The following is a 26,326-nucleotide window of genomic DNA, read 5'->3' on the forward strand; positions in this document are numbered from 1 at the left end:
TTTAACTTCTTGTGGGTACTTTAATAGATCGGTCTGTTTGACCTGGAAGTGAACTGTCTGACAAAGATCCTGTTTGGTGCTCTGGTCGTGGTGTCGCTGGTCATGGTGGCCCTCCAGCATTTTGCCGGTCGCTGGTATCTCCAGATCTTCCGTTTCCTTCTGCTGTTCTCCAACATCGTGCCCATCAGGTAAGAGTTTTTTATCCATCGATCAAGCGGCAGAAGTACCAGTCTGGCTCTTGTTTCTTCATCATTTCTTTTTAAGAGCAAGCATGAATGTTGGGTACCGGTGGTGTTTTTGTTTCAGTTTGCGTGTGAATTTGGACATGGGCAAAATGGTGTTCAGCTGGATGATCAAGAAAGACTCAAAGATTCCAGGGACGGTCGTGAGGGCGAGCACGATACCAGAACAGCTGGGCCGCATCTCTTATCTCCTCACAGACAAAACTGGTATTACTAGAACTGTTTTCCTTTCTCTGAATTTATTAAGAGCATGAAACTACCCGATTGTAAAGTAGAATTTTCAGACAATTAATTTGTTTTAAATGTGAAGGTGTTATTAAGTCAATACTTTCCTCCACAAGGTTTTACTTTATACTTTACTTTTATTGCACTTTTTTATTAGCATCTATTCATTTTTTAGTTCGGCTATGTACAGGTTTAATGGTCGGTTTTAGTTTAGTGCATTTCATATAATTTGATGATATTTAGGCCTATATTTTAAGTTTTAAGAACAGAAATATTTAACTGTTTTGATTTGAAAGAAAACAACCCTGTTTCCCACGTTAGGCCTTGTTAATGTCGGCAACAATGTACTTTCAAAGGAATTATGTAATAATGGAAAATTCGATTAGGAATATTACAATTTGTGCAGTTGTCAGATGCTTTTATCCAAAGTGCTTTCAATCTATTGTTATATATTCATTTAATGAATGCACAGTGCTTTTCTGGACGGACCAATGAAAAAATGTAGATGATGTGGTTTGAGAGTTGATAGTGTTGAAGTGTGTTTCAGGATTTGCTCCCGTAACACACAATAAGTTGATGGTCTTACGGAGCTTAAAGCTGTGTGCCATGAGTCCAGACATGCCACTTATTAAAACCCTAAATCAAAGATGATCTAAAGGTTCCCACCTTAAAGCGCACCGTATTAGTAAAGGAAACCTTAAGCGCCTCAAATTTATGCATGTGACTGTCTGTAAAATTATGACCCTGTTCCCACACGGATGCTGATGTGGCTTGACTGAGGCGGTGAATGAAAGGGGTCAGAGGTCATCGTAATGTAAGGGCTAGACCAGCGACGCCTGAGTGAAATACTAGCAAAAGGGTCTGTTTAAGAGCGGCCGGGACATGAGGTGTAAGGAAACGAACCCGAAGCTCTTTGTCATTAACAAGCCATTAGTGTTAAAATTGTTTGGTTGGGGTTTTAGTGGAAAGGAAGTGAATGTCCATCAGGAAATATTGTTAGAGGTTGACAGCCGGTTTCCTCGCACGGTCCATTTTTGAGTTTGAGCAATAGAGGTGCTTATCTTCACCAGAATATGGTCGTGTGAACTTTGTCTCATAAACATATTTGTGCGAAGCGGTGTTGGCCTTCTGAAAATAAGTTCACGACCTTAAAGGAATATATTTCACTCAAATACGAAAATCCTTATGTGAATGACATCACTTCCTTTAAAAAATAAGAGACTGCACGCTTGTAAATATAGTTGCGTTTTTCAAAGGCTGGGATTCATGTCATAATGGATTACTGACGTTTGCTCAGGTACACTGACTCAGAATGAGATGGTGTTCAGACGTCTTCATCTTGGGACGGTGGCATACGGGATGGACTCCATGGATGAGGTGCAGAGTCACGTGTTCAGCGCTTATACTCAGGTATTCCCACAATCCTTTGCAGGTCGTTGACTACGACTGCATCAGTCTGCATACGGAAGGTGTACTACATATTTTTTTTAACTATGTGAACCACATAGTGTTTACGTTTTAATGCAAAGGATAGAAACTAGCCAAACTAGTTGATGGGATATTCACCCGCGTTCTATCCCAGATGTATATGACTTCCTTTATTCAGTTGAACACAAGCAAAGTATTTTTTATTAAAATGTCATCTTGGAATGTTCTTAAATGGGACTTAAAAACCGTCATCAGAAGAGTGATCCAAATGACTCCAATGTCTTAATAAAGCTCTTCTAAAGCGAAATGATTTATTAACATATCCAACTAGCTAAATGCAAATATGTATTTTTTGTAAATGTGTTTTTTATACCCTAAAGATTCATACATGTACAGCGTAGAGGTGTGACCAATTACTGTTAAACTTCATAAAACTCTCAAAATGTTATTCCTCAACACGTCTTATAAAACCGTTCCCCTTCACCTCTGACTGACATGTATTGTTAGTTTGTCACCAGAGGTCGGTCAGACAGGAAACAGGGGTTACGAGGACTCCGGCCTCTTAATAGCTAATATACGAACTTATGAACTCTGTCATTAGCCCTCGGAAATATGTGCTATATAAATAGAAGCAAAATGCTAAAGGTAATTATTCATATGTGTATCACATCTGGTAGTGTTTATGAGGCCTTCTTCAACATATTGACAAGGCCCAATTTATCGGTAGTTAGAGACATCCATGTATGACACAGACAGATTATGACCACCTGAAGGGATAGTTGATCCCAAAAATAATAATTCTGTCATTATTTATTTACTGTTTCAAACCTATATAAATGTCTTTGTTCTGTTAAACACGAAGAAAGATATTTGTAAGAATGTAAGCGATTTTCAATTCTGTGACATCATCAACTACCATAGTAAAAAGTCTTGTTTATTTTCATTTTCTGTTGAACACAAAGTGAGATATTTTGAAGAATTTAGGAACACAAAACAGTTCTGGGACACCTTTAATGTTTCCTTAAATGGCAGTCAATGATGTCGCAGAATTGAAAATTGCATTCTTCTCTGTGTAATAAATGATGACCGAATTTCCATTTTTGGATGAACTATCACTCTAAAGGGAAAAGATCCCAGAATGCACTGCAATGTGTCCTAACAGCCGAGAAATTACAAATAGGCTATTTCTGTGACGCCTAACCAAACAGTCATGACTCTCCCTTTTATCATGTTTGTATTTTAAATAGTAACGAACCTATTTGATCTCCACAGCCGCCCCAAGACCTTCAGGCTTCTCGTGCTCCAGCTGCCACCAAAGTGAGGAAGACCATCAGCAGTCGAGTGCATGAGGCGGTGAAGGCCATCGCTCTGGTGCACAACGTGACGCCGGTGTACGAGTCCAACGGTGTTACTGACCAGGCGGAGGCCGAACAGCACTACGAAGACACCTGCAGGGTTTATCAAGCATCGAGTCCAGATGAGGTACCGTACACGCATTACAAGGGGAATGATGTCATTATGCCAAACCTTCGTCATGTTCACAGATTTGAATCACAGAGGCCAGATCATAGTTGATCAGTGTGGCAGATGTGTGGCAAATGTTTCTCACATTTGATCACGTCTGAGCACAAAACCCAGAATCAGATGTGCCGGGAGCGAGCGGTTTGACGTGACTCATGTTGTGGTTACACAGGCATCATGGTTTGCGTTATTATCGGTTCGGTTTGAATCACCGAAAGCCACCAGACCGACTGTGACTAAGCACACAATCCATTTGAGGACACGAATGACAAAACGAATCTGCTGTTGTTTGTTGTGTCTCTACGCATTACACCAAAAACTATTTTTACTGCGTAAAGTAGCTCCGAGAAAGGGGTCTGTTTATATTTAATTGAATTGAGGTTTTATTCATATTTTGAATAATTGTTTATTTCAATCTTTTATTTGAATGTACATTTTAGTTAAATAATGTCAAATTTGCAGTGACTTCCATAGACACTGTATGAGAATTAGCGTATGGTATAGTATAGTGTTATAAACGTACGTACATTTTTCAAATCTTTGGAGGATTTACGCTGCTGATGACCGTTAAACACGTGAAAAAAGGTTTTAGTGGATGATCTCAAATTATTCACTAAAAATAAATTTAAATTAAAACTGAAAAAAAAATAAACCTGAATATTAGTATTAAAAAAATAAATGGGAAAATAAATCTATAAAAATGTACATTAAAATTAAAAGTATACAAATGTTATGAATATGAATAAAACCCTAAAATAACTCCAATATAAAAATACTTTAATGTCCATATTTAAATTACATTTATATATAATATATTTTTTAATAAAATGATCTCTTCCTTTATTGTTTCCTTATGTACTAATGTTTGTTACTCGTTTGTTGTTTTGATAGATGAATATTACCACAGACTTTCCTTAAGGGATACTTTTGGGTGGAGTATCCCTTTGACTATTTGACTTCTAAGCTTTTAACATTCTTATCAAATAGATTGAAAGTTTGTGTACGTGGTGTGGATAAGGCTCATTTGTTGTTTTCTAACAGCAAGGGTCTGCCCATCTGGATACTGTGAGATATGTTATTAGCAGGGCATTAGAAATCAGGTTTTTGATCTCTCTTTAACCCTTGGTCTGGAAGTTATTGGGCAATAACTTTTGCCTCCCAGAAATACCCCCCTTCAGCATCGCACTAATGGATGGCATGTGGTTTCCCTTTATCTTCTCGTGTTCCCAGAAGAGACGCAATTATAATTGCTGCCCCGTTGCATGCTTGCGTTTTCCTCACCGCACACCCCAAACACTTCACAGGAAACGGGTCGAGATGTAACACAAAATGTCGAGTTTCTTGCGCTATTCTTTCAGGCAACGGGCGTATGACAAGCTGGAGTAATCCTCTTACGCCATTGACAACGAGACCACACAAAGGGCTTCCTGTTGTCGTGCTTCCTGTTATTTGAAAGCATTTGTTTATGAAAGTTTGTTTATGCAGAAAAGTGAAGTTTATCATGATTTCTGTCTCTCTCTCTCTCTCTCTCTCTATGTAGGTGTCTCTGGTTCAGTGGACAGAGAGTGTGGGTCTGACCCTGGTTGGCAGAGATCAATCTTCAATGCAACTGAGGACCCCTAGTGGACAAATCCTGAACTTCACAATACTGCAGATTTTTCCTTTCACCTATGAGAGCAAACGCATGGGCATCATAGTGCGTGTGAGTATCTTATGCAACATTATCAATCGTCTTCATGTATGACTTATGCATTAGGTCATGGTGTTCGCACCACGGAGGTCATGGGTTTGATTTGATGTGCCCACAGGAAGGTAACACTTTACAAAGAGGTTGTATTTGTTAAGATAGTTAATGCATTTGCTTACATTAACTAACAATGAACAATACTCATAGAGCGTTTATTATTCGTACTTTATGTTAGTTCAAATGAATTTAAACATTTTTAAAACCAAAGGTTGTTGAGATTATTTGTTAAAGGAGAGTTCACAGTGAGAGAGAGAGACAGAAATCATAATAAACTTCACTTTTCTGCATTTACTGTCCTTATTTGGAAGAATAACTTATACCTTATAGAATAGCTTATAACTTATACGCTTTAGTAATTATATTATACTGTAGTTTACATTCTATGATATGCTAAAGTTTACTACAGTTTATAGTCAATTCTATATTATACTACAGTTCTGTACATCTCATTTACATTTATGCATTTCATCCAAAGCGACTTACATAGCATTATCCTATACATTTTATCATAGGTATTCTATATCATGCCATAATATACTACCTTTGTACAAAAGATCAGCTTACCTTTGGTTTAGCTTACTTTCATGCTTATATTATATATTTAAATCATTTTAAGGCATCTTTAGATTGATCGCTGCTTGAGAATCTCTGCCTTGGCATGGCAACACCCTGGCAACCGTTTACACCACTAACCATAGCATAGTAGCATTAAGTTTGACACATGAAAGCATCACTCACATTTATCATCTTACATTTTTATGCATTTGGCAGATGCTTTCATCCAAGGCGATTTAGGGTGCCTTCATGCTATATATACTCTATATTTTAACCCTTTATGTGTAGTTTCTTATGTGTGATTTCGAAATGCTCTACCAATTGAGCTACGGGAACGTCCTTTTCTTCAGAAAACGTGCAGACGCAGTTAGTCAACAGCATTCAAAAGCAATACATCAAAATTTACGATCACCCCAAACTGAGATTACTTGACAAGACTTGCTGTTATCTGAGAAAGTTGTGACCCTGCCCTGGGCTGGATGACTAACTCTCTCCTCGTATGAGCTGTGAGCTATTGTGTTGTCTTGGACCGAAGCCTTTGCATGTGTCTCAGGAAACCAGTAACTGAATCAAGTTTCCTCTCCAGAATCCTTTTAAAACACCTCTAAGGACCATCGAGGAAACCCAAAATGTCCCTTAAAGCTCGGGAACAACAGAGTAGGCTTACCTGCCACGCTTTCCTGTTTACCGCTGTGATTCTGAAGACATATCATTCCAGACACTGAAGAGTAGTGCAGGGCCAGTACCCTTCAATGTTTGGAATAATGTGTTTTGAGAATAATCTCAATTTAAGTGCTAAAGATATGCTTTATTTTGTATGTTTCGGAAAGGATGAATCCACGGGAGAGATCACGTTTTACATGAAGGGAGCCGATGTAATGATGGCCGGAATCGTTCAGTACAACGACTGGCTGGAGGAAGAGGTGACCAATATTTTACGTATAAACATACGAAATGTAATTGGATTGATGACCTGTAAGAATCTGTTTTCTGTCATCTTTCTCAGTGTGGGAATATGGCCAGGGAAGGTCTGAGGGTGTTAGTGGTGGCCAAGAAATCTCTGACAGAAGAACAATACCAAGATTTTGAGGTGAGCTGTCAACGCTCCGGACTTGAATCTGATCGTGATTTATTTTGACATAATATTCCCATTTCAAAGAATAAAACAATTTATTATTTATATGGAGCATTTGTTTCCATGTTATCGATACGACAGTGTTTATTGAGAAAAATATCAGGGTATACTGAAAATATTCTTAATTTGTTTATCATAGTAGGAAAATAGCTCTATATATTTCTAAGAAGACATTTTGATGAAACAGTTCTTGGGCACTTTTGACTACCGATGGCATTTTTCCTACTATGGGTTGTCAATCGTGACCAAGATCTGTTTGTTTACAAGCATTCAGCCAAATATCTTTCTCAGTAAATGGGTGAACTGTCCCTTCAAAGATCTAATACGTGAAACATGGAAACAACAAATAAAAGTAGGGCCCTTTTTGTTTTATTTCTAAAAGTTACACAAAGATGTTAACGTTTTTTATTTTAAAACCACAAAAACCCTTGAAGTCTCTTTTTACAATTTCTACCACAATTCTATATTTAATCATATAAATAAACTAAGTTAGAACCATTTTTTCAGTTTGGCATAAAAATAATCAAACACAAAGACATACTAAGTCTGGCCTTCAACACGGCTCCATCCTCTTCCTCCACAATCCCTTTCTATCTGTGTCTATTATATATAAAATACAGATGCAATATAAATATATATACAGTATGCGTGACAAATGTAATATAGCTTTGTCGAGCTGTGTGACATGTTCTGAGCATTTCACAGATGGTTTACACATCAGGAAGTCACAGCTGGCTGGCAGCCATTTGACTCCCAAATGACTGGCCTGACTTGGAGAGGATTGTTTTAGTTACGCTTGTGAAACACTAAAGAATTACAATTTGGCATATTTTCACTTCGCACTGTTCGTGTTAAAGACATGAATGAGTATTTTTTTGAATATGAATGATCAGACAGTGAAAGACGTCGAGCCATTATGTAAGCACAGAGCAATGCTGTAACATTGCAGAAGCAAGTTTGCTATCATCTTTAAAATCTAACGTTGTTACGATCTGGGCCTGTGCTGGTCACAGGTAGATTTTTAAGCCTTCATAGCTTTTTTTGGATAGGACACGAGAGGAACAGGAATCTGAACTCTTAACTTGGGATGCTGATAGGTCACAGGTAGATTTTTAAGCCTTCATAGCTTTTTTTTGGATAGGACAAGAGAAGAACAGGAATCTGAACTCTTAACTTGGGATGCTGATAGGTCACAGGTAGATTTTTAAGCCTTCATAGCTTTTTTTGGATAGGACACGAGAGGAACAGGAATCTGAACTCTTAACTTGGGATGCTGATAGGTCACAGGTAGATTTTTAAGCCTTCATAGCTTTTTTTTGGATAGGACAAGAGAAGAACAGGAATCTGAACTCTTAACTTGGGATGCTGATAGGTCACAGGTAGATTTTTTAGCCTTCATAGCTTTTTTTTGGACACGAGAGGAACAGGAATCTGAACTCTTAACTTGGGATGCTGATAGGTCACAGGTAGATTTTTAAGTCTTTATAGCTTTTTTTGGATAGGACAAGAGAAGAACAGGAATCTGAACTCTTAACTTGGGATGCTGATAGGTCACAGGTAGATTTTTAAGTCTTTATAGCTTTTTTTGGATAGGACAAGAGAAGAACAGGAATCTGAACTCTTAACTTGGGATGCTGATAGGTCACAGGTAGATTTTTAAGTCTTTATAGCTTTTTTTGGATAGGACAAGAGAAGAACAGGAATCTGAACTATAACTTGGGATGCTGATAGGTCACAGGTAGATTTTTAAGTCTTTATAGCTTTTTTTGGATAGGACAAGAGAAGAACAGGAATCTGAACTCTTAACTTGGGATGCTGATAGGTCAAAGTTAGATTTCTAAGTCTTTATAGCTTTTTTTGGATAGGACACGAGAGGAACAGGAATCTGAACTCTTAACTTGGGATGCTGATAGGTCAGAGTAAAAGGGACAGTATCCCCAATAAATACAATTCTGATATTTACTCAACATTACAAACCTGTATGACTTATCTACAAAGATATTTTGAAGAATGTTGGTAACCAAACAACATTGATCCCCATTGAATTCCATTGTATGGACACGAAAATTGTACGGACATTTCTCAAAATATCTTTTTCATTCTTCCACAAAAAAGAGTAAAATACAGATTAGAACAACATGATGGTGAATACATGTCTTTTTAAGGATCCTTTTCTATGAAAAACCTTTTAGACACATTGTCGTTTCCCCGGTTGACGTCCGGGCCCTGAACCAATGGCACAGACTGTGAACTTTGGATGTTTATAGTTACAATATCCAGGTGCTGATCTATATTTAGAAAGATTTAGTGGTTGCCAAGCAGCAATCCATCCATCCATCGTCAACAGTGATTTAAAAAAGAATCGCATGACGTTTTCCGCAGGGAGCACCCCGAAAATGAAAGAGTGTATCAGTTACACCACCCACACACACACACACACACTCAGAGAAAGACTTGTTTCTTCTCATAGACCGTCAGTGTGTAATTGTGTGTGAGCGAGTGGGCGAGGTGACTCAGAGAATGACTCACGACTCAGTGAGAGTGAGTTCCTGTGTGAGACGCTCACATTGTTTGCTCTTTATCTCGCTCAGACCGTGGGCCGTGCCCTCACAACATCACACTGGCTTCCTTCAGCGGCGGCACGCCGATATACGGGTCAAGGGTGTGTGATTTATGAAGTAGCAAAATTGACAATGCACACAAGATTACGTTTCTGTTGGTGTGTTTAGAGGTCTGAACTTTGTCATATGGTGTGTCTGTCACGGCCTTGCTATCTGTGAAACACTATAAGCTTGATTCCATCAGATATAAGAGACGTTGCCAAATGTAATGCATGTTTTGATGCATCTGATAGAACAGTGAATCGAGTCTTTACTATCAGCTGTTTATTTTCAAATGATGAGGTCGAAAGATCCAAAAATGGATTTATCTGACCCTAAACTAATCTAATGTCTTAAAGTATTATAATTTTCCGTACTTATATTTTCCGCCATCATTTGTTCGCTCTCGTGCTGTACAAAATCTGTATTTGACTCTTTCTTCTGTGGAACTCGAAAGGAGATATTTCGAGCAAGGTGTTTGTTATTTGCTTATCAACATTATTAAAATATCTTCCTTTGTGCTATTCAGAGAAAAAAGAGAGGTTTGAAATGACACGAGGGTGAGTAAATAATGAAATAATTTTTTTGGGGGGGTTTACTATGCCTTTTTAAAATTATTTCTGGAAAAAGACGAGCTGCTGGAGGCGGGTAGGAGGGACGGAACTACTGCACGAGCACACAATACATCGTGGCATTATCCCTGCATACGTTCGTGTTGTTTAAATTATGCATTGTCATGCACACGCCAATTGTCAACAAAACACAGACATATGATTTCCAGCATCTTTTATAGCTGGGACCGCACCATCTATCTGTTTCAAACTATCTCCAAATACAACATTATATCCACCGTTTATATAACATTCATCACAGAAATGCAGTGAACAAACAAACACAGCTAAATTTAGCCTATTGAAAATCAGCCTATTGAAACGGCATTGTCACTTTGTCTCTTTTTCACGCTGGCTGCTTGACGTGTTGGCGTGCTCTTTCGCCCGGTGGATGCTTTTCAGGGAGAATTGACCAATGAGGGACTAAGAACCCTTGTTACATGGGAATCCATGTTCGAAAAAAAAACTTTCCGAACCCTGGCTGAGTGAATTCAGCATAAAAATACTACGTCATATGTTCGACTCGGTTTTTGACAAGTTCACCATGTTAAGTTTAAGAAGCCAGCACGTTTAACAATGTAAAGAAGTCAGAATGCATGGAATAGCATGTTACCTCTGCTTTAAAATTGCATGATTTATGTTTTGTCTCGTCCCTTTAACTGTTCCTGTATTTCACAGGCTCGCTACGTGCAGGCGAAGCTGAGCGTGCACGATCGCTCACTGAAGGTTGCCACGGTGATTGAGAGTTTAGAGATGGAGATGGAGCTGCTGTGTCTTACTGGAGTAGAGGACCAACTGCAGGCCGATGTCAGACCCACACTGGAGATACTGAGAAATGCTGGCATCAAAGTCAGAGTCTACACAATATACACATAAGAGCTATTCACACTCCTTCTAACCCTGGGTTAACTTCTGTTCTTTTTATCAAGGGTCATGTGTTTTTAAATCCTGGCTTATCTTTCAACCTAGGACATTAAGTTTAACCCTTGGTTGTTTTTTAAATGTGCTATTTTAATCCTGGGTTAATTTTTTAATTCTGCTTTTTTTCCCTGGGTCATTTTTTTAATTCTTTGGTTTTAATCCTGGGTTTATTTTTTAATTCTGCGGTTTTAACCCTGGATTAACCCTTACTGTGCTTTGAACTAAAATAATTGTTAACTGCGCTTTCTCCTTTTTAGACTGTGCTTTTGACCTTTGGTCAACCCAAGTGTCAAACTTTTGAAAGAGATTTAACCCCACTTTTAACCCAGGGTTATAAGAATCTACTTTTAGCAAGTGGTTATCACCACTTTTGCTAATAGATATTACTTTTGCTGTTTATGTAAGATGTCTAATGTAATTTAATTGCATGTGTTCCACATCCAGGTTTGGATGCTGACTGGGGATAAACTGGAGACCGCGACATGCACAGCTAAGAATGCACACCTGGTCACCCGAAATCAGGAGGTTCACCTGTTTAGACCTGTAAGTACTTATTTTAAGGGGTCTTTTCTTATATTTGTAGTATTTCCTTTTTTTCTGAACTCCATTGACTGATTTTCATTGCAAAACTATTTACTTTAATCATGACACATCACAGCTACTTTGAGGCCTCTGGTACTTTATTGCCTAAACCCATATTTAGTCTCGTTGAATCTAATCCCTTAACACCGATGGTTTCGCAGAACCTCATTGAGTTTAGCTGTACCTTTTCATGAACCAAACCGAGGAAGGTGGCTTCCTAAAGCCTTCGTATCTGTAAACGGGACTCTAGAAACTCTTGCGGAGTTCCCCTGTGGCACGCTGCCACTGAAAGATAGGCCGCTCGGAGGAAGGTTGAATCTTCCCTGTAGCCGGAGTTCCTGGAAACAGAAGACAATGGCTGGCACTACATGAAACCAGTGGCTTCATTCCCGGTGGGTTCAGTCGGCATCTGCATTGACTTCCTCCTGCGACCGGCATCCAGTTTGATACTCTGTTGTGTTTAAAATTGACAGATGAATTGTTGTGGTGCAAATGTCCGCCGATCAGAGAACATCCTCTGCTGGGTTTGGAATGGATGTCAGTTGGCCAGATTATGTTTTGAAAAATAGTTTGACCGAAAATGACAATTATGTCGCAGTTATTGATCGTGTGTCATTTGTATATCTTGCACTCTGTACTTGTTTTGAAGAGTAAATATTTGGCACAAGATTGGATGTGACAAGGTTGTCACAACTTTTCAGAAAAATCAAGCAAACTAGCATTTTTAATTGAAATATTTATCACAATAATGTTGTTATCGAATATTCTTAAGGTCAACCGTGTGATAAAAATGCTGATTTTAGGCAAGTGACTTCTTTAACCTTGCTATCAAACAATCTGTAAGCTAATAGTGAATTTCCTGTGTGAAACTCTTCGTCAGCCTCTCGTTCTCGACGGTTGAGCAGATAGTTAACTGGATGTTGTGCGGTCTAGCACACAACTGACGGTTAAAGTACATGTGCACTCCTGTGGTAGGGCTGTGCTATATGAGATCAGTATCTCGTGTCTATACAGTGCGAGAAAACTCTCGTGACCGTCACGTCTTCTCTGGCTTGCAGGTAACCACCAGAAGTGAAGCTCACCTTGAGCTCAACGCTTTCAGGAGGAAACACGACTGTGCGCTGGTGATATCAGGAGACTCTTTGGAGGTAACACACTGATCTGATAGACCCCAGCGTGCAAAACCAGGATCTAATACTTAAAATACCTCTGAATAAAATGACATTAAACTGTCACGCTCTGGCATCATATTGAGTTGAGTTAACCTCTATTGGTAGAGTGTTGTGTTAGAAGCATAAAAGTTGTGTATAATTTAATCTCTTTAAGATTATATGAATAATTCAGCCCCGTCCTCAAAATCCATTGATCAGCTATACAGTCGATCTTTTTTCATTATCATAAAATGAAGTTTTGTGTTTAGTTCACTGTGTACTTTAGTATTGATGAGTTGTTTGTTGTTGGGCAGGTGTGTCTGAAGTATTATGAGTATGAGTTTATGGAGTTGGCGTGTCAGAGTCCGGCGGTCGTGTGCTGTCGCTGTGCTCCAACGCAGAAAGCTCAGATCGTCCGTCTGCTACAAGAACGCACCGGCAAACTCACCTGTGCCGTGGGTGAGTGTCCAACATCCTTTTACATCTGTTTAACAGATGTACATTTTTATTTATTTAGATTTTTATTACATCTGTATCGACTGTTTCAGTGGCAAAACATAGACACGCATCATGTGGACCAAACTTCACTTAGAACTCCACAAAGAATCTATAATTGTTGAGTAGTTTTGATACAATTAATATACAATCAAATATTAATATAAATTTGATATCAAATTAATTTTTATAATAACAATTTATAAGATGTAATATTATAACCAAACACAGACAGAAAGTTTAAAAACGTGTATATATTTTCTACAATATAAATCTTGTATCAACTATAATCCTATTCTTGTTATATATGATAATAAGGATGCTAATAATTGTGATGCAATCTGGGAAAACGCAACACATGGTGAAAATGTACATATTACAGTTATGGATATTTCGCTCATGTAACCAAAGTTATGGAGACCTGAAGTCACTGAGCGCTATGATTTTCAGGAACCGAATTTGGAGAAAAACAATGTTCGTGACAACAGTCAAGTATCACTAGTAAAAGTCTTATAAACACTTTATAGTCTTTATAACCTTGAAATACAGAAGTATCCTCATTAAAACGACGAAATCACATAGATTTTTTCTTTTGTTCTTTGATTAACATTAGAATATCGCTTATCGCAACTCATTTCGGTGCAATATATCGCACAAAAAAAAGTAACTATCGCGACATGCCTATGAGTGATTTGAGCGCGGCCCCTTTAAGAGCGCAGAGATTTTCACTATTTGCATTTACATAAGACTTTATCTAACTTGTCGACGACTGTGCTTGCGAAAATACTAGACAAAACATGCTTTCTGGCATAATATGTTCACCATTCAAGCACGAATGAGAAGTTGACTGTTGAACTACTTCTTTAAGTGGAATCTGCACAAATCAAGCTTTATAATATTATAATGTTCAGAATAGATTAGTGTTTTTTGTTGTTTTAATAAAAAAGCATGTTAAGTTTTAACTCCAAAGTGTAAAAATGTGCTGATTTGATCCAATTCTACTTTTCAAGCAATGGGCTGTTGCTGATAATTGAATGCAATAAAATGCCGATAACGGCCGATGTGTTCGACCTTAAGTCTGTATCCCTTATATATACAGGTTTCACGGGTTTTAATGAAGAGAAGTTGACGATAAACTTCTCGATCTGTTGTATTGTCACTGTCATGAGGTCTTCATCCGGGTCACGGCACCAGCTGTCACTTTCTTATCTCTCACCGTTTTCTCTCTCTCAGGGGATGGAGGAAATGATGTCAGCATGATCCAGGAAGCGGACTGTGGCGTGGGAGTGGAGGGCAAAGTAAGAGCTACCACCTCCCCGAGCACCAGTCCTGTCACATACACTATCATATACTCTGTCGTCTGCTTCCGGAGCGTTCTGTCCATCTGCGCTCGCTGCGTCAAACCATCTCACTTACATTCATTCTGAAGATTCTCACGTTTCTTATATTACTTCCAGTCATTTCTATTAAAACTGGATTGACTTACAGTCAGGTAATAGCCGTCACATTGTGCAGTTTATCCAAAGGTATTTCAGGATGGGAGTATCCCTCCACAATCCATAAAATCCAGCCCGACATTTTTCTCATTGAATTTCCTGTTTCTGCAGGAAATACGCCACATTGCAGAAATAAAATCGCATTTCAGTTTCGACTTACTGTCACATATTTCTAAATAACAGAGACTTTACTGGATCTATATTCGGGAATTCTCCCAACCAGCTTGCTTAGATGCCAAATGTTTAGCAGTTTTATAATGTCGAGTCTTAAATACCACAAAGGCCTACTTGTGGTGTCCAAAGCGCTCTTTCTAGGTCAATGAAATGAGACGTTATGAAATGGTTAATGGATATTGACTCACTCATGACTAATGTGGATACGTAGAGCCCGTCTTCATTTAGAAACCGTGTTCTTTTTTTCGTGGTCTGTAAGATGTGGATGTGTTTGTTTGTGTCTGTGTTTTCAGGAAGGGAAGCAGGCGTCTTTGGCTGCAGATTTCTCCATCACTCAGTTCAAGCACTTGGGCAGACTGCTCATGGTTCACGGACGCAACAGCTACAAGCGTTCGGCGGCCCTGAGCCAGTTCGTCATCCATCGCAGTCTTTGCATCAGCACCATGCAGGTGTGTGTGTGTGTTTGAGTTTTTATACATATGTATCATGTTGAGTTGCATATGAGCAGGGTTCATCGTTTTTTAGAAAGAACAGCTTGTGCTTTACTGAGGTCCGTCACATTCCCAGAACACCCATTAAAGTGTGTATTATGCTTTTATTAATAATAAACGCTATCATGTGTTTATTTAAAGTACCACAGATGGTTTTAGAACACTGACAAAGTACCCAAAAAGTTTTTAATGTGCCATAATAAATTTTTTGTTTTAACATTTCCAGCGTTATGGGTGCGAAATAAAACACGCAGAGAGTGTATTTGCTACCAATATACTGACCCATTTGTTTATATTTTCCTAAACGCTTGTTGATAGAGTTTAAACATCAGAAAAATATCAGTCTATGCACAAGTTTAAAAATAAAAAAGTATTTAAACATGCGTTATGGACAGTGTTGGGCATGTTACTTGTAAAGTAATTATAACTAGTTACTTCTCACAAATAGTTACAGATATATAGAGTTGTATTATTATAAAAGTTACATTTTACATTTACATTTAGTCATTTTGCAGACGCTTTTATCCAATGGCGTTACCATTACAAAATGTCAAATTTGTGGCATTACTTGGATGCTCCCTATATTAAATATGTTCAAATGAATGACATGGAAACTAAATTATTTTTATTATTTAAATAAAACATTGTACACTAATTTATGGACGTGACAACAAAAGGACACGTTTTTGGGAAACGACAAAATTTGTAGGATTTCTGTGAATTAAAATGCACAAACCCGATGATACTCAACAAATGGAGAAAGGTTTCCTCTTTATAGCACATAAAACAGTTACTTCATTTTCATGTGTCCATTCAGGAGGAATATGTACCGTTAAGGATAAAATCATGCACTAAGAAATAAAACAAATGCTTTAAAAACATGAAGAGAGACCTCACGCGGGTATTTGAACGACCAAATATTGATATCTGTGCTGTAAGGATGGTAAAACTCATTGGTAAAACTTAATTTATTCATGGTAAGTAAGGTTGACACCATATATTGGTTTTGTATATACAGCCGCGGAAAAAATAAGAGACCATTTCAAATAAATATATATAATGTTTATAGGTATGTGTTTAGGTAACATGGTCAATTTTGTTTAACTCCTAACAATATTTCTCTCAAAATTCCAATAAAAATATTGTTTCTATGTGCAATTATTTGCCTAAAATGAAAACCGGAGAAACATCAAAATAACAGAAAAGATGCTGTGTATTTTTCCACACAACACAAATACTGCAAAGACACAGATTCACTTTTAAGCAATACAACAGTAATATTTCTAAATGTATTTAGAAAAAAGATCATTTTGTTTATGTAATAACCGTGATTTATATCATAGTTTCATGTGTCTTGTCATGCTGTCAGTCTTTCACATTGCTGTTAGATGACTTGACTGTCACACACACCGAGGTTTGATTTTGTTGACACTGGACTGAAATGGCCACAATACTTCTAGAAATGCTCATTGAATGAAAACGTGGAATGGTCTCTTTTATTTTTTCCGCAGTGATAATTAGATATTTGTGGCAGAATATTATGACTTTTAATCTGTAAATATGACATTTTGTGGGTTGTAATCTCACGTTTTGCGTCCCACAGGCCGTGTTCTCCTCAGTCTTCTACTTTGCATCTGTTCCACTTTATCAAGGTTTCCTCATTATCGGGTGAGTGACTCATTTGCTCTCTGTGAAATCTCGTTGGCATTTCAACCATGTGTTTCAGTCCGTTCTGACATTTTCGCTTGGAGATTTCTTCCATCTGAAAGTCACAGCGGCCGAGCTTGAATCAGACCGCTGAAGCCGAGCTATATCAAAAGATTCTTTGTGATGTCCGAAATGAGAATAGCGTTGAACCGAACTCACATGAGTCTCGCCCAGTTCAGCAAAAACAATGGAAGACGTTGCAAGAGGTTCAGAGGAATGGCTGAATTCACGCAAAGTTTTCCATTCTAGTCATTGTTTGGGAACTAAAACGTGTGTCGTGGTCGATTGCGGTGGATTAACTTTTAACAAGTTATACAACAAGTTAAGTTGTGATTCATAACTTCTTTGGTGAAGAGTAACCAAACAGTTACCGAGCCAGAACATAAAATATCAGTCTCTCTTCACAACAGTATGCTCGTTTCTAATTTGAGATGTTGGACGTCATTTGTCTTAAAGGGACGGTTCACCCAAAAATGACAATTCTGTCATCACTTGCTAAAAACAAAGGAAGATATTTGATACCCAATAGATGTCATCCCCCATTTACTTTCACAGAACTTTCATTTTTGGGTGAACTGTCCCTTGTAGGTATATAGGTAAGTGCTATAAGATGTAACTTTTCAGATTTTAACCTGCTTCTAAAATATACATAAGTGAACAGTGTTTACTCTTTCTCCATGTTATCTGGACGTTAGAGAGCTTGCTATCAAATAAATGAGCTTTTTTTGGTCCAGATAACACAGAAAAAGGGAATATTGTTCATTTATGAGTACTACCAACATTGTAACGATACAAATCAGATTAAAAATCAACAAAGCTACAAGTAAACCAAAAGATACTTGACATTAGACACTATTTTATCATTCGTTTCTATAGTGATGTATATTCTTTACTACATACTCCATTCTTTTATTTCGACTTTTTTGTTTTACGAAATATAGATTTCATATGTCAGTTCTACATGTCAGTGTCCAAACCTTTCTCTTTGCTGACTTTGACCGCAGGTACTCCACTATCTACACCATGTTTCCAGTGTTCTCTCTGGTTTTGGATAAAGATGTCAAGTCTGAGGTGGCCATGTTATATCCTGAACTTTATAAGGATCTTCTGAAGGTAGCCTATGACTTCCAGATTCATATTTACAGACTTGTCATTTGTCTTTGTAAATAATAATCGTAATATTTTGTTCTATTTTATTGTATAGGGTCGGCCTCTTTCGTTCAAAACCTTTTTAATATGGGTGTTGATCAGTATCTACCAAGGTAAGCAAAGAGTCTGGCGATTTCCTCCTATGACAGGTTTGACCTTTGCTCAAGAGGTAATTGTGATGTAAATGACGTGGATCATTTATTTCTTCTTCTGACCCGAGCGTAACTCTGTTTAGAAAACAGGAAAGGTCCAAATCAAGAGACGATCTCACAGGACCATCTCTGTGTGCCCAACGTTGTTTCGTCCAAACACAACCCACGCACACGTTTGTCCTCGCCGGGACTGAATGGTTTATTTGTGTCTGGGGCTGCAAGTCGAATATGCCACGGTGCATTTTCCACGACTTCTTGAGACGAAACTAGAAAGCGGGAGCGCTCCACCCCGAGCTCTTTGTGTGTAAATCTTGTAGCGTCACACGTGGGCATTCCTTTCGTTTGTAAGGTGATTCTGTTTGATTTAGACTTTCTGGGGTGTTTTCTGCCTTCGGCTTGTTTTTAAAAGAAACGTCACGTTCATCAATCTCTGTCCACGAACGGTTTTTGCCTTGAGTGCAGGTTATTCCGGATCTGTTATGTCCTGTTCTGTGCTTTTGTTTGGTGAGTGGTTCTCAGTCTGAAGCGTGTTTCATTCGGTCTTTAAATAGCGTCTTCAAGGTCAAATCATTTCGACGGTCGTTTATGAATGAATACGTTTTAGCGTTTGTGTTGAAGTGCAAAGGTCAACAAAAAAAACCTGAGATGAATCAACAGAAAAACGTTTCCGCCTCGTGTCACAATTTGCTCATCCTCGTGCCATCTAATATGCATATGTATATATTTCCAGTCATAAATGGATTCATCACGAATAATATTCATTTTTAAATATCAATTTAATATATTTACAGTGGGAAAAATAAGTATCGAACAATTTTCTCAGTAAATATATTTCTAAACGTTCTGTTGATGTGAAAAACGCTGCTCGAGCAAAACTACTGCAGAGTTATAACGCTGACTAAACAGATGAAAACATACATTAAGTCGATTTTTATTGGCACGCATTGTGCCGGGCGATTGGCATCATTTGCGCTCGCCTGGGAAACCAGTTTACGTGGTATAAACACGTTTAGTATTCCATTTGTATGAATTAAATTTGTGACTCGGACAGTAGCCAGAGATTCGCTGTTTCCAGTAATGCTCTTCCTAAAATGAGATGTTTGGGACGATACCACCCTACTAAAATTAATTTGGGACATAGCTATGGTCTCTAAAAAGGTGTCGCACAAGAAACATCTCTCGATGGGTTCAAGCAAAGAGCTCAAAGAAACATACTGATGGCATTGGTTACAGAAGAATTTCTAAACTAGTCAATGTTCCAGTGAGCACTGTTGGGCCATAATCCGGAAGTGGAAAGAACAGCGTGTATGCACACTCGCCACGAAAGACTCCATTGCTGAAGAAATAACATGTTGAAGCTTGTTTAAAGTTTGTTGCACAAGCCTGTACGATACTGGTAGAATATAGTCTGGATCACTTTTGCGGCTTTCACATAGGATGTGGAATGGCTGCGAAAACCAAAAAGGACAAACGTCCGAACAACTCCAAGTCTTATGAAACGAAACGATTGGTTTCTGTAAGAGAACTATACAGTTTTTGCATTATTTGCCACATTTAAACCAAAACTAACCCATATGAGCTAAATTGAAATATGGCGACACATCAACTTAAAATCCTATTGGTTCTCGTGTCTAAATATCCAAGAACCAATGAAATTTGATGTTATTTGTCTGTCACCATTTTTTATCAAATTTTTTACATTATGCAAACTTGTTAGCGAATCTCTTTAACACCGAAGTCGTCGGCTTTATTTCGAGAATGTATCAGGATACTGATATCAAGATATAAGTGATGTGTAGCGGGTCTCAGAGCTGATAGAAACATCACAGTGTTGTTGTTTTTTAGGAAGCATCATCATGTACGGTGCTCTGCTGCTGTTCGAGTCAGAGTTTGTGCACATCGTGGCGATCTCCTTCACCTCTCTGATCCTGACCGAGCTCCTGATGGTGGCATTGACCGTGCAGACCTGGCACTGGCTGATGATAGTGGCCGAGCTCCTCAGTCTGGCCTGCTACATCGCTTCTCTGGTCTTCTTACACGAGTTCATCGGTGAGTACGTAGATGTACACCAACATACGCAGTGACAAATAACAAACATATCAAGATGCTGGGTTCCAATGTGTATGAATATATAAAGTTTAGTGCATTAGCGCACAAAAGACTTTGACTAAAACAAAAAAATGAAGTAGCTGTCATCATTAACACTGTAGGGCAGTTGTTCTCAAACTTTTCTGTTGTTAGGCCCCCTTTGTGTAATGTGCATCGCTTTGTGGCCCCCCAAATAAACACTTAAAATCTTAAACGTATAAATCTAATTATACCAAAAACATATTCAGTTGTACAATGCTGGGACGTCAATTATTTTGGTTGGTGGCCTTATTTTTCTGGTGTTTGATTACATACAGCTTATGATACATTTCTATAATTCATTAAATACCACAAAATCTGTGGCCCCCCTGGATCCATTTTGGCTCCCAGTTTGAGAACCACTACTGTAATGGACACGTATATTGTAAGTGCATAATGATTGTCGTTTTCCTTTTCTGCTTTCTAGCACTATGACATTTTTTATCTAAGGGTTCAAGGTTTTACCGCTGTCCAATATCCTATTATCGTCATTATGTCCTATTGTCATGTAACTAGTTTGACGTCAGAATTTCGGATGCGACCAGGTGAACCATGCGGCCACATTCCACGCGAGTAATTCCTGTAGTCCGTAGGGTGAGCTATATTTGAGCTGATCAAATTGACCAAGCGTCTTCCCTGAGTCAGCATTAAAGAGGCGGCGTACTCCGTTCTGTGTGTTCATGAAGCGAGCGGCCCGCTTCACCTCAGAACGCTACAGAGGGAAATACCACAAGCCTGTTCTCATTTCCTGCAGGACTGGTGCTGTGAGCGAGCCAAGGTCTCTGTGTTTATTACACTCCTCTCGGATTCCAAAGAAGAAATAGCAAAAGAGATTTCACACTGGTTAATGCATATCTTTGAAAACATTTTGTGGGAAGCCAGAACCGATTTCTTTTTGCCCACCTACTGCGCCCAAGAGTTCACCGTTGGATCTTGATGGGTACCGCTGGCGGAGAAGATGATGGATCCATGATGGTGTAGATGGCTTGTGTCGGTCCCGGGCTCACGTTCACAGCAAACGAACAAGTGTTCTTTCAGTTGTGTCGATGAGGCATTCGGACAGCGCAGCGCCAGATCTGCTGGTGTGTGGCACATTACCACATTAAATAAAGAAAGCCTGACTGCTTCTCGCTGCGTGACGCTGCTTTCCAGCAATCGCACGACTTAGTGTGGTCCGCTCATATTTCAGCTTTTGATCTGCCTTTGCTTCTCCCGAGCTGACTGTGGATGTGGTTCTCAAACTATGTTTTGATGTTGTTCTTTGCGTTTCTGGGAACCAAAGTTTAAATAAAGATGCGAAGGCTTATTCAGGGTTTGATGGGAAGCGTTTTGAAGATATTTACTTGAGCTTGTGTAATTGTCTAGACGTCTGACGAGATTGCCGACTTTAAGGGAGAGAGTGGAGTGATCTATTGTAAAAATTGTTTTATTTTTATTTTGTTTTTATTGTCTCATATGTGACCCTGGACAACAATGGGTCTGATGGGTCAATTGAGATTTATTAATCTTCTGAAAGCTGGAGAAATAAGCTTTGGATTGTTGTAAGTTTTTTTAGGATAGGACAATATTTGGCCGAGATAGAACTACTCAAAACGCTGGAATCTAAGGGGGAAATTAAACTATTGAGAAAATGGCATTTGAAGGTGTTATTCAGAAGTGCTGTAGCAGGCCGTTGTTAAGAAGAAACCGGTTTGTTTCAAAGCTCTTTATTTGGTTACTGCTGTAATAACGTTGTGGAGAGTAGATGATCCTGAAAGCGAAAATTCAAATCTTTACATAGATACCGAACTTGACTGGGTAATTCCCAAAGAGCGGCAACAGCGAGCAAAGTTTGTAGGCGTGTTTCTGACCATTTTGTCAGTGATTTTCATGCATCCCCTCACAAAAATAAAGTTATAAATATCTTCATGAAACATGATCTTTACTTAATATCCTAATTATTTTTGCATAAAAAAACAATCTTTAGCCACAAATATACACGTGCTGCTTATGACTGGATTTGTCGTTCAGGGTCATAAATATTTGTCCTAGACACAAATGAGATTAAATGGAGAGCAAATGAAAACTTCTGCGTAAAAACGAAAGAAAGTCAGAAATCGGACTAATGTTTCAGAAGCGATCTTAACAATGTGGCGAACTAGGCTCAGATTTGTCATCAAAAGTCAACGTTATTGAGGGTCTCAATATGATCTCACTTCATGGATTTTAAGAATAAAAGTCTTGTCGGTTTCTGTTAGAATTTTTCCTATATTTAAAGAAACATCTGAGACTAAGTTGGTTATAGCCAAAGCTCAACAAAATTTCAGCCATTATTAGATTATTAATGATAATCTTAAATCTAATTTATTTATATCTAATTATTTTGCCTTTGTTGTGCGCGCACTGTCGAGCTTGTGCAGAGGCTGCAGCTTTTGCCGGAGGGGAACTGGAATCCCCTGGTTAGGCCTGGTTTCCCATGGAGGTTTTTTTCTCCTCTAATGGAGTTTTGGGTTCCTCGCCAACGTTTGCATACTGTTTGCCTGGCCGGGGGGGCTGCTAGAATTTTATAGTTTTATTTAATAAACACTGCATATAGGAATTTATAGTCTGTCTGATATTTGACCTGTGTTTTGACTTCCATAACCTTTTATGTACAGCTGCTTTGTAACAATGAAAATTGTAAAAAGCGCTATATAAATAAAGATGACTTGACTTAAAATCTAATCTCCTGAGTTATGAAAGAGCAAACCTCTGGGCAATAAAATTTTTATGATCAATATTTTTATGCTCTCTCTCTCTCTCTCTCTCTCTCTCTCTCTCTCTCTCTCTCTCAGATGTGTATTTCATCACCACCCTGTCATTCGTCTGGAAGGTGACTGCCATCACGTTGGTCAGCTGTCTGCCTCTCTACATCCTCAAATACCTGCGCCGAAGGTTCTCCCCTCCAAGCTACTCCAAACTAACCTCTTAAAGACCATCAGAGCCCCCCTCACATCTCCAACCCCAGAGCTAACACAAGACTGGAACTTCTGGTTTGATTCAGAGCTTCTAACCCATTTAAACTAAACTCTCTGCTACTAAAGGTTTGAGTTTTATTTCATCATACTGGACTGGTTTTGTTTCTTTGGTTAAAGTGTCATTTTAATAGCATTAGCAGGTGTCTTCGGAATGTCTGTGGACACTCGTTTCATGCAGTCAACAGACGTCTGTGAGCCATTTAGTCCGAATCATCTGATTTGACTCTTTGAATGACTCACTGGAAGACTAAACAGACTGGTTTGCTTTGAGATTTATTTATGACACAAAGGGACATCGAAAGCGCTCGTCTCACCTGGAAGGTTTTTCTTTAAAGAACAATATATTATTGTGACACAAATCGCGATTTGAAGTTCGGTGAATTGCTTTGTATTTATATTCTCACGAAAAGGAGAAATTTGCACAATTAAAGGGATAGTTCAGCGAAAATTTAAAATCAGTGGTTTGGTTACCAACATTCTTCAAAATCTCTTTTTCTGTGTTCTACTGAAAGAAAGTCACATAAGAATGACATGAGGATGTGTATATGGTAAAAAAATCATTTAATTTAAGGAGAAAAAAATGAACACTGGAATTCAATCTTTTATTTATTTAATGATCTTTTAGTATGTTTATTAGGGGTGTGATGAGACGCTTATCCCACGAGACTAAGTTCACGAGATGAGATTTTTTGACTTTTTTCAAAGAAATCCTCGATGGATGAATGAATACATAGTGAAATTTGTTTATTTTATTCACCTTAAAAACACAAAATGGAAAAGTGAAGCCATTTTAAATCAACCTTCAAATTAAACTTCTATTTTATTCTATTATGCAGTAATAACAATATGTAAACAAAATGTTTTGTCACAAACTCAAATGACAAAGTGAAAAATTATGCTTTGTTTAGTAAAGAGCTGTGGTTGTTTTCTCTATATATTCTTTGCATAGTGCTGGTGTTAGCAAAGGTGGCGATCATATCACACTGTCAATCCTCCTTCCTCCACTGACTGTACCCTCGTAGCTTTCAGAGAAACTGGTAAAACTACATAAACACATCATGTTTTATGCTAACATTGCACACATGTAAGAGACAGATGACCTGATTTTGAAGAGGTTTGCCTGTGAATGTTCAACAGCGCAATGTGCGAACCAACATAAACTTAAGTGCGCTGAGGATGCGAAAGATGTTGAAACCGTCCGTCTAGCGTGGAAAAGTTGCGCTTCGGCATGGTAAATCACGTTGTCTTTATGAATGGCCGGGCTGGTCACTGTAGCTTACAGCATGCCCATACCTTGTGCAGATATTAGCATGTTCTCTACAGTAACGAAAACAGGTTGCACAGTTTAAATATAGGGAGCATATGCGACTAAAATGGTGGCAATTTCGAGCGCAGCACTCCATCATGCCAATTGCCTGAGGATATCGTGTTCTCGCCAGACCCGGTGTATCTCGTGCCATGAGATCTTGTCACACCCCTAATATTTTCCAAAACGGTCAAATATTAATATTATTTAAATGACTTGAAAGGATTTGATCAGGTAAAACAGAAACAAATCTGTTGTACAACCCTAAGAACACTAATATTTTAGTGTGGAACAGTCATCGTACTCGTGTGTTAGTTTGTGCATGTTCAACCTGGAAACAAGGTTAACTGGAAGTTGTTTTTATTCTCAAAAGTCTGAGTCACAGCAGGTCGTCTAAAGAGCATGAATGATACAGTGCCATAAAAAACAATGTTATTTTTGCATTTGCCTGTCTGTATGTTTGTACAGGATTGTTTGTCCACTCTTGTGGTGACCTCTGACGCTAGACATGGTCACTCGAACCCCGACCTCCCCCGTAGAACCCTGACCATTACACCTACTCTCAACGACACAGTGGTGTTCAGGGCCAAATCCCATGATGCATCACAGTTTTGTTTCCTTTAGGTGACATGAAGCCACTGTGCATCTTAACATTTAAAAAAGTGACCTGCTCTCAGCATTACTCACTGTGCGTCTGTGTTTGTTATAACCGTGCCATATTCTTTTGATTTTGTTGGACGGGCTGATTTTGTTTCTTGTGAATCTTGTCGTATTCAACTCTTTGCATGGAACAGAATTTGTACGGATTGTGATGTGGATTTTTTTCGCTGACCGTTTTTTATGGTTATATGAAATGTCAGGACTCATTCATTTAATAATTCGTATTGTAACCTACTGAAATGTAAATAACAAAAATGGCTTTTATTTATTATGTTTTTCGTATTTGTGCTGGAATTTGCACTCTACAGAACAAACAAGGGACGTGTGTCTTGGGACAAAAGGTGTTAAAATAAAAATCTTATATGAACGTTTGTTTTTCAATGGTTTGTGTGAAGAAATGTCACCGTTTTATGCAGTTTAATATGAAGTGAAGAAAAAGGCTTTTTATGGATTGTCCATTCTTCATACAGACATGGGTCAGGTAAAGCTCAGTGCATTATGGGATACAGTATCATGTGCCATCTCTTTTTGCCATCTCGGCTGTTTTGGGCGATTGCAGTTGATCGTCTGGATACAGAATTCGTGCATACTACTAGGTTTGAAAAGTATGCTAGTATTATAGTATGATATTCCAATGTAAGCCAAAGTAATGATGCTTCACCAGTAGGGGGAGTATTAAAATATAATGCACTTTTGAATCATGGAAAGACAATCTACACATAGTGCCCGATGACATTCCAATGGACGTTTCCACTTTGAACAAATGATGTGACTATAGACTGGAAAATGAGCTATTACCTCAATATGTGTGTTTAAATGCTCCATGTGGCGTTTTATTACAGATGCACAGACAGA

The 26,326-nt window shown here is 38.4% G+C and overlaps 1 protein-coding gene across 1 annotated transcript in view; it reads left to right on the forward strand.

Annotated features, from left to right (window-relative positions):
- The window catches only part of atp9a (ATPase phospholipid transporting 9A), a 34,703-nt gene extending 8,867 nt beyond the window's left edge, over window positions 1–25,836 (forward strand). Inside the window, exons 11-28 of the mRNA XM_079478420.1 lie at window positions 28–188; window positions 307–449; window positions 1,765–1,877; window positions 3,168–3,377; window positions 4,957–5,118; window positions 6,549–6,641; window positions 6,725–6,808; window positions 10,743–10,913; window positions 11,430–11,528; window positions 12,626–12,715; window positions 13,033–13,177; window positions 14,447–14,511; window positions 15,177–15,332; window positions 16,978–17,042; window positions 18,086–18,194; window positions 18,286–18,343; window positions 20,228–20,431; window positions 23,323–25,836. Of these exons, the coding sequence (XP_079334546.1) occupies window positions 28–188; window positions 307–449; window positions 1,765–1,877; window positions 3,168–3,377; window positions 4,957–5,118; window positions 6,549–6,641; window positions 6,725–6,808; window positions 10,743–10,913; window positions 11,430–11,528; window positions 12,626–12,715; window positions 13,033–13,177; window positions 14,447–14,511; window positions 15,177–15,332; window positions 16,978–17,042; window positions 18,086–18,194; window positions 18,286–18,343; window positions 20,228–20,431; window positions 23,323–23,459 (2,265 nt within the window). The 3' untranslated portion in view covers window positions 23,460–25,836. The remainder of the gene's footprint in view (window positions 1–27; window positions 189–306; window positions 450–1,764; window positions 1,878–3,167; window positions 3,378–4,956; window positions 5,119–6,548; window positions 6,642–6,724; window positions 6,809–10,742; window positions 10,914–11,429; window positions 11,529–12,625; window positions 12,716–13,032; window positions 13,178–14,446; window positions 14,512–15,176; window positions 15,333–16,977; window positions 17,043–18,085; window positions 18,195–18,285; window positions 18,344–20,227; window positions 20,432–23,322) is intronic.
- The last annotated feature ends 490 nt before the right edge of the window (window positions 25,837–26,326 follow it).

Source organism: Barbatula barbatula, assembly GCF_947034865.1.
Source record: "Barbatula barbatula genome assembly, chromosome: 17".
Taxonomy (NCBI): domain Eukaryota; kingdom Metazoa; phylum Chordata; class Actinopteri; order Cypriniformes; family Nemacheilidae; genus Barbatula; species Barbatula barbatula.